General features: G+C 42.5%; 1 protein-coding gene across 1 annotated transcript in view; it reads right to left on the bottom strand.

The window, feature by feature from the left end:
• The window catches only part of LOC103268128 (bile salt sulfotransferase-like), an 82649-nt gene extending 82233 nt beyond the window's left edge, over window positions 1-416 (bottom strand). The window contains exon 1 of the mRNA XM_008065681.2: window positions 358-416. Within this exon, the coding sequence (XP_008063872.1) occupies window positions 358-388 (31 nt within the window). The 5' untranslated portion in view covers window positions 389-416. The remainder of the gene's footprint in view (window positions 1-357) is intronic.
• Window positions 417-9575: the final 9159 nt, after the last annotated feature.

Raw genomic sequence — 9575 nt, forward strand, 5'->3', positions numbered from 1 at the left:
TACCACCTAACCCCAGTCAGGATGGCCATCATCCATAACTCAAAAAACAACAGATGCTGGAGAGGATGCGGGGAAAGAGAACACTTCCACACTGTAAACTAGTACAACCTCTGCAGAACACAGTGTGGTGATTCCGGAAAGATCTAAAAATCGATCTTCCACCCGACCCCACAATCCCCCTACTGGGAGTATACCCGGAGGAACTCAAATCACTCTAGGAAAAAGCAGAAGGTTTTATACCTTCGCCTAGATAAATAGTTCAACTCCAGAAATCTGAACAGAATATTACGGATAAAAATTCCCATTCACTTCGACAGTAAGAAGAACGGGTCATCGGATATCTTTCCGGATACTTACTACTGAAACCGACAGAAGAGTGGACGGTCATTAGACAGGCCGAGAAGAAGCACACATTCAGTCTGGATTAAGCGTGTGCCTGAGGCGAGGGCGTGTCAAGCCCTGGCCAGGCCTGCTGGCTTCGGATGACTCCAGGCTCCACCTCAGGCCCTGCAGGAAAGATTTGCCCCCAACTGTCCCCTCTGCGTTCTGCATCCAGCCAGCAGTCCCTGACACGGGGTGGCCCGAGCTCCACAAACAGGCGAGTTCGCTGTATTTCTGGGGAGAGGCGTACATGAGATTCTGCGGCGTGTGCTTATGTCCCCTCTTCCGCGAACGGACAAGGAGCTACGACCAGGGCTTCGTGACATCCAGTGCTCTCGCTGTGTACCCGCTGTCCCTTCTTTCCCCGATCAGGACCCCAGGACCTGCCTCTAGACGCCCCGCCCAGGCACGAGTCCCGTCTCCTTAAACAGTCCGGGTGCTCTTTCCGGATGTGCGTTGAGGAGAGAACAGGAGTTCCGCGTCGCCTTCCGGGCCAAAACCTTGCGCTCCGGCGTCGCTTGCCGCGGGAATCGGGCGTCTGCAGGTATGAAGGAGGGGCGCTGGTGGCAGTGAGAGTGATGTATTTTTTTTTTGTGACATGGACATGTGGAACAATACCCAGGTGCGCCCCCCGAGTCTAAAATTGTTGCAGGAGTTTTTACTTCCACTGTCAGCTCAGACCTGCAACCGCGGGTGCTTGTCCCGTGCCCAAGAAGATGAAGGAACCTTCCAAAAGGATGAGTGAAAGAAGTTTATTAAGCAACAAAACTCTCTCCCGAGGAAAGAGGAGGCCCAAAAATGAGTTACCAGTGCTAGGAGTTTGTTTGTGGTTTTATCTTTTTTGGGGGGGTGGGGGGCGTTTCTCTCATTGACATCTCATCCGCCCCCTCCTTCCTGAGACCCAATTTTTATGTCTGAGGGTACTTGACCAAAGTTACTCCATCTTGAATATTACCCATAAGTACCACAGAAAAGTCCACTGCGGGGGGAGTAAAACTGCAATGCAAATCCTCTGTTGAGCCATATTATAATAAGCCAAAGTCAAGTTAGGACATTTAGTTAAGCTGCTGTGCCTGCGTTGAAGCAGCAAAAAAGTCCTTTAAGCAGTACATCCTGGGTTGAGAGGATGCTCTCAACGGCATTAACCACATTCTCAACCAACGGTTATATAACAGGGGTGGTGCAGGGTACCTTCCTGCGGTTAAGCCTCCTCGAGGCCCTCTCTCTGCCTGCCTAACCAGCTTCTGACTATCTCTTCTCTCAAAATAATAAATAAATGAACAAATAAATAAATTAAAGCCAAAAAATAAAAATAATAAATGTATTCTTGTGGTTTAAACTTAAAAAATAAAAGAGGAAGACGAAGTGGAATATTTTTCATCGGCTTCCTGACCTCTGTGCACATGACTCTTTTGTAGAAGATAGATTAAAGGGTAGGGATGGGCAAACCCCTCGGGTCCTTTCCCACTGTGGGAGCTTTTCTGTCTTCTAAATAAACCTTGCTTTCTAAATAAATAAATAAAAGGGTAGGGGCTAGGGACCAAATCTGTGACATTGAACACATGCCTGAAAATGACTACTTAATAATGGGAAGTCGTTTTTATTTGGGATTTCTATCCAAAATAAAAGTCCCCCACATCCCAGGAAGCACGGTCAACCCCTCTAATTCTTGGGAGGCCCCCCCACCTCTTTATTAGACTCTCAGGAAGGAATCATCGGCCTTGTTTCAAACCAAGGTTCCTAATTTATGGGATTTATTGAAAGATTCTGTAGCAGCATATGAGACCAACACAACACCTATTGTGGTTTAACTGACTCTGGTCAGTCAGCAGATGAAACCCAAGATCTTCATCCTCTTTCCTATTTCCCATTCTGTGAAAATAAAAATTAAAATAAAAAAGAAAAGAAGAAAAAAATTTTTTAAATTCAGAAACTGCAAATAACTCTGCACTCTTGCAGTCACCCTCTACACACACATCTGTTCAGTTTCAGGTGTTCCTGATGAACTACTAATGAAAGTCCTTTCATTCTTACCGATGGGCCCTGATGATGTCTGTGATGGTTAACTTATGTGACAACTAGGGTAGGCTACAGTACCAAGTTATTTAATCAAATGGAAGTCTATGTGTTATTAAAGGTGTTTTGTGGATGCAGTTAACATCTGTAATCAGCTGACCTTGATAATCTGAGTGGGCCTAATCTAATCAGTTGAAGACCTTAAGAGCAAAAACAGGTTTTCTAGAGATGAAATTCTATCTCAAAACTGCAGCACCAAATCATCCCTGAGTTTCCAAACTTCCAGCCTGCTCTACAGATTTTGAACTTGCCAGTCTCCACAAATTGCATGAGCCAATTTCTTAAAATCAGTCAATCAATTAATCAATTTCTTGTTGCTTCTGTTTCTTTGGAGACTGCTGGCTGATAACTATCTCCTCATCTTATGCCATAGATCACACCTTATGATCCTTTATTTGACACTCAGTGAATTATTTGAACTCTAACTATGATCTGGGCCCTACTTTATCCCATAATTTCTCCTCAGCATCTAAGCTTAGACTCGCTCCAAGACCCCCAAAGGCATACAACAGTGCCCAGGTGTCACTAGTGGGTATCTAGGGCCTCAGGCTATTTAAGGCACCAAGAAGGGAGGACAGAATTCAAAAACTGTCAGTTCTCAACACAGAATTCCAGAACTTCTATTGTGTATGATCCTCTAGGCACATACACATGCACTTTTTAAAATTAAAAAATGCAAGAACTTTTGAAGATTAATCACTGGCCCAGTGGGGTCTCTTAATATTAGCATTATTTACAGCATCACTCCCTAAATGCTTTCTTTACTGAACAGTCCTAACATGAATCCCCTCCTTAACCAGAGCCCTCAGCTTGTCTCTGATCTTTCCCTCATCCCTAACCCAGTGGTTCTTAAACTTTAGCATGGTTAGAATTCCTTGGAGAGCTTGTGGAAACACATTGCTGGGCTCCCCAGATAAGAGTTACTGTCCAAGTGGGTCCAGTTTTGATCCTAGAGTTTGCACTTACATTGACTCCCACAGTGATGCAGCAGCTGCTGGTCTATTTTTGGGCCACTAGCCATCGATATTCACCATGGCCAACCTAAGAGGCAGCCTATAGAAGGAAAAAAATGTCAGTTTTGAGTAAGAGAAAAGTAAGTTGGATTTCTAGCTATGAAATCCCAGGTATACATTGTGGAAGGTAATTGGAGATGTGTTAAAACACAAACTGTATATGAATTAAACTTAGCAGAGTTTATTTGAGTAAAAACATGATTCATGAATTGGACAGCACCCTGAACCAGTAAAGGTTCAGAGCATCCCATCCAACAATGGGGAACAGACAGAAAAAGGAAGTAGCCTACAAAAATAACCTGATTGTTGGGGGGACCCAAGGTGGCTACGGAGTCAGTCGGAGTGCTTGAGTCTCCACATAAATGGACACAGGAAGGAATATACATGCTAATGACTTGGCAAAGGGGTGTGCAGATGTATGATTGAGTGGAGACCTGGGAACAAGAGGCCTGAGCTCTACTGTTTAGGCCACTGCCCCACGTGGCTACTCGGAGCTCAGTGCACTTTAAGGCCCAGAGGCAGGCACCATCTCTGTAACACTACCCGGAAAAGTGCACCATGGTCCCTACAGCCTTCGACGCCTGATCAGACACTAGCAGCAGGAATGCAGAGAAAATACACCAGAGGAACCCATTGCTGTGTCCTAGCTGAGGACAAAACACAGAGACATCACTACCAACTTTGTCTTGGTACCTGGTGGTGGGGGGAGAGACAGAGACAGAGACAGGCTCTGACCTGCCCACATGAACAATGGGGCTACTCCCTGAGACTAAGGAGTGAATTCAGCACCTCTCCAAGAGTGATCACTGTCAACCCAGAGCAGATACCCCAGGTGCAGTATCCCCAGAGGGACAGACCCTGTGAGGAGAGTCAGACACCCCATACCCCAACTGAGGCATTTGCGGTTTGTGGCTGCAGTCAGAAAAAAGAACCCAGCCCAGTCCACAGTGGGTGAGTGGCGGTGAGTTTTAAAGTGACCCAGAACTCTTTTTTTCCCAGTGACTCCCGAATCGTGCGATCCAGGCAGAGAGCATCCAGATCAGCACACATGGAAAGGGCTGAACATAAGCAGATCAACTGGGGACAGTTTGCAGGCTCCCCTGACCACCCAGGGTGAACAGGGGACAAATTTATAACTAGGAAACCTCTCCCCTTGGCAATCCCTCCCTCCTGCCGCAAGCCAAGAAAAGCAGTGCTTCAGTCAAGCCTATAAGAAACCTGAAGTCTCAGAAACTGCCACAAGAGGGTGCTCGAAGATTAGACGTGTGTGTGTGTGTGTGTGTGTGTGTGTGTGTGTGTATGATTCTCCCTGCTTTTTTAAGATATAGTCTGCGTCAGGGGGGGTGTATTTTGTTTGTTTTACCCCTTCTCCTATTTTTTTTCCAAATAAGGGTAGATATGAGTGTGAAAATCTCATATCATCAGTTTTAGTACCTTTTTTTAATTTTTTCATTGTTTTATTATTTTTCTTTTTTGTTGTCTTTTTTACTGGTTGTTTGTCTATCTGTTTGTTGGTTTGTGTGTCTTCTTTTCATCATTCTCTTCATTGTCACTCTCTCTCTTAGTTCCTTTCCTTTCCCTTATATTATTTTGTAACAAGGAGAGATACGTATGTTCTCAGTGCGTGGCCACACTGTGAGGCAAATGTACCAAAAAGAAAAAAAACAGCCCTATTAAAAATTGGGCAAAAGATATGAACAGACACTTCTCAAAAGAAGATATACCAGCAGCCAATAAATACACGAAAAAATGCTCAGCCTCACTAATCACCGAAGAAATGCAAATTAAAACCATACTGAGATACCACCTATCTCCAGTCAGGATGGTCATCATCAATAACTCAAAAATAATGGATGGTAGAGAGGATGTGGTGAAAAGGGAATGAATGCTTCTACACTGTTGGTGGGAGTGTAAACTACTACAGCCTCTGTGGAAAGCAGTGTGGGGATTCCTTAAAAGAACTAAAAATTGACCTTCCATATGCTCCAGCAATATCTCTCCTGGGAAGGTACCTGGAGGAACTCAAGTCATTCTACAAAAAAGATGCCTGCACATGTATGTTTATTGCAGCATTATTCACAATAGCAAAAACATGGAACCAACCATATTGCTCATCGAAAGTAGACTGAATTTTTTAAATGTGGTACATATACATGATGGAATATTATGCAGCCATAAAGAAGGACAAAATTATGAACTTCACAGCAACTTGTATGGATTTAGAGTCTATAATATTTAGTGATCTATCACAGAAACAAAGAACTGAGTACCACATGTTCTCACTCATAAGCAGACCCTGAACAATTATCATAATACTATAAGAAAAGGATTGGCACTGATCGCATGCAAAAGATTGAAATGAGACTCCTACCTATCACCATACACAAAAATTAACTCTAAATGTATCAAAGACCTAAATGTAAAACCTCAAACTACAAGAATCTTAGCAAATACAGGAGACACCCTTATGGAAATTGGAACTGGCAACCAATTCCTGATCAAAACCCTAAGTGCCCATACCATAAAAGATAAGATAGACATCAAACTGATTGTCATCAAACTGACAAGCTTCTACAAAGTAAAAGAAACCATCAAGAGAGCAGGGAGACAGCCCATAGAATGGGGAAAAAAATATTTGCCAACTGTATATCTGACAAAGGCTTAACATCTAGAATCTACAAGGAACTCAAATGCACCGAAAGGAAAAAATAAAACAGCCCCATTAAAAAGTGGGCAAAAGACATGAATAGACACTTCTCAAAGAAGATATATGGACAGCCAACAGACATATGAAAAAATTCTTAGCCTCAGTAATCATCGGAGAAATGCAAGTCAAAACCACATTGAGATACCACCTACCCCCAGTAAGAATGACCATCATTAATTTAAAAAAAATAAGAGATGCTGGCGAGGATGTGGCAAAAAAGGAATGCTTCTACACTGCTGATGGGAATGCAAACTAGTACAACCTCTTTGGAAGACAGTGCGGCAATTTCTGAAAGAACTAGAAATTGACCTTCCATGACCCAGAAAGCCCCCTATTGGGAATATACCCAGAAGAACTCAAGTCATTCTACCATAAAGATGCCTGTACACACATGTTTGTTGCAGCTTTATTCACAATAGTAAGAAAAGCATGGACCCAACCATACTGCCCATCAAAGCTGACTGGATTTTTTTAAATGTGGTACATATACACAATGGAATATTATGCAGCCATAAAGAAAGACAAACATATGAACTTCACAGCAACTTAGATGGATTTAGAGTCTATCATATTCAGTGATCTATCACAAAAACAAAGAACAGAGTACCATATGTTCTCACTCATAAGCAGACCTTGAACAAATATCATAATACTATAAGAAAGGGATTGGCAGTAGTGGGAAACTGCCAGGGGAGGAAGAGTGGGATTGGCAGTTGAGGGAAACTGCCAGGGAAGGGAGGGGCACACCTCATCAACAAGGGTACCTGAATAATGAACATTTGTATACCTAACCTGAATTGTACTCCACATCTTTAAAAATTTTTTAAAGAAAGAAAGAAAAGGATTGGCAGTAGTCAGAAACTTCCAGGGGAGGGAGGTGGGCACATTTCATTGATAAGGGTACCTGATTTCAAACCAGGTGAATTAGGGACCAAAATGAGCCCCAAATGTTACCTGTACAATGACCATTTTATACCTAATCCCAAATTGTACACCACATCTTTAAAATAAAATTTAAATTTGAAGATAACTAAATAAAAGAAACAGTCTGATTGGTTGCAGCTGGTGCTTGCCTTATTTGAATATGCCTGCGCAGTTTGCAGCTGATGATTGGATGAAAGCCCAGCTGCTATGATTGGTTGAGTCTCACTTGCTTTCCGAAAGGGTATGCTCTCAAGTTTGGTTACAATTTGTTTACATTTTAAGTTAGGTTGCAGTTTTCTAAATAAGGAGACTACCTTAAGCCAAATTTTATTTAATTTAGCAAATAGTTTGCACAATTCTGCAGTAAGGTGAGTTTGGAAAGGCCTGAGCCACAGATGTTTTAGGAGGAAATATCTTTACTAAAGTAGAGCAAACTGAAATTTCAACAGATCACATCTGAGAAATTAATCCAAGGATAATCAAAAAAAATTAAGTCAAGTACGAATGAATTAAAAAATGCCAATTCTTGCTGCTTTATAATTGCATTCACATGTACTAAGAAACTAGTATTATCCCTATTTTAGAGTTAGAAAAATTGGCATTCAGAGGTGTTTAAGAGTTTTACCACTTCTAAGCTACTAAGTGGCAGAGCCAGTATTCAAACTCTGGCAGTTTCATTCTAAGTCTGTGATTATAGTGAGTTGAAATTGTAGTTCCCCCCATCAAGAGAGCAGGGAGATAGCCCACAGAATGGGAAAAAATATTTGTCAACTGTATATCTGACAAAGACCTAACATCTAGGATCTACAAGGAACTCAAACTCACCAAAAGGAAAAAAAAACAAACAGCCCCTTTAAAAACTTGGCAAAAGACATGAATAGACACTTCTCAGAAGAAGACATATGGGCAGCCAACAGAAATATGAAAAAGTGCTCAGCCTCACTCATCCTCAGAGAAATGCAAATCAAAACCACATTGAGATACCACCTAACCCCAGTAAGAATGGCCATCATTAATAAAACAAACGACAACAGATGCTGGCAAGGATGTGGAGAAAAAGGAACGCTTCTACACTGCTGGTGGGAATGCAAACTAGTACCACCTCTTTGGAAGACAGTGTGGCGATTTCTGAAAGAATTAGAAATTGACCTTCCATATGACCCAGCAATTCCCCTACTGGGAATATACCCAGAGGAACTCAAATTATTCTATAAAGAAGATACCTGTACACAAATGTTTATTGCAGCTCTATTCACAATAGCAAAAACATGGAACCAACCATGTTGCCCAACGAAGCTGGACTGGATTAAAAAATGTGGTATGTATACACAATAGAATATTATGCAGCCATAAAGAAGGACAAATATATGGACTTTGCAGCAAATTGGATGGATTTGGAGTCAATCATACTTAGTGATTTATCACAAAAACAAAGAACAGAGTGCCATATGTTCTCACTCGTAAGCAGACCTTGAACAATTATAATACTATGAGAAAGCATTTGGCAGTAATGGGAAACTGTCAGGGGAAGGAGGGTGGGATTGGCAGTTGAGGGAAACTGCTAGGGGAGGGAGGAGCATACCTCATCAACAAGGGTAGAATGTCTGTCATATCAACACCACCCAGAGCCGCTCTCCAGCAACGCAAGCTCATGTTTGCTGGGCAATGACTGAGTGCCTGTATCTGCCTTTATTTGGAGGGAGAGATGAGAATTTATAACTCCCTTTCCCAGCTTCAACAACTCAGCTTTTACAGATGTCAAAACATGGGCACAAGGAGCAAGTCTTGCGACAATCGACTTATGGGAAGTGGGCTTAGGCATGAGGAATCTGACTTCACAGACTGCACTAAGCCACCAGACTGCATGATGTCAGCGCATCCTGCAGGCCATCACGATGCTGAGATTACCTTGGAAGCGCCACTCGCCTGTGCAAAAAACGGAACTTCTCTCTTCTGTGCTGGACTTTCTCTAGCTTTGATACAGAGAAGTGAATTCATAGGCTGTTGGTCTTATTGCATATATATAATGATTTTTTAATAATTTTTTATTTTAAATATGTGGGGCAACAGTTCAGGGTTAGGTATACAAATGTTCATTATATATGTTATTAATATATGTGTATTATCGTGATCTACCACTTTGTAGATCCAGAGATGAAGGTCACGAGAGGGAAATCTCCTGTTCAAAGCCACAGCTCTAAGGAGCAGTTTGGGAATTCTGGCTCCAGAAGCCGAGTTTCTACACCAGTCCTGCCTCGTGGGGACGCTGCCACAAAGCCAAACCTCCCCCCAGTGCAGCTGGCGAGTGGCAGTCACTTGAGGTTAAAGTCACAGGTGATGGCCGGCTATGGTGTCTCATGCCTGCAATCCCGGCACTTTGGGAAGCCAACATGGCAGGATTGCTTCAGACTAGGAGTTTGAGACCAGGCTGGGCAACATAGCGAGACCTCATCTCTACAGAAAATAAAAATATT

Source organism: Carlito syrichta, unplaced genomic scaffold (assembly GCF_000164805.1).
Source record: "Carlito syrichta isolate Samal-C Ts95f unplaced genomic scaffold, Tarsius_syrichta-2.0.1 Scaffold308773, whole genome shotgun sequence".
Classification (NCBI taxonomy): Eukaryota; Metazoa; Chordata; class Mammalia; order Primates; family Tarsiidae; genus Carlito; species Carlito syrichta.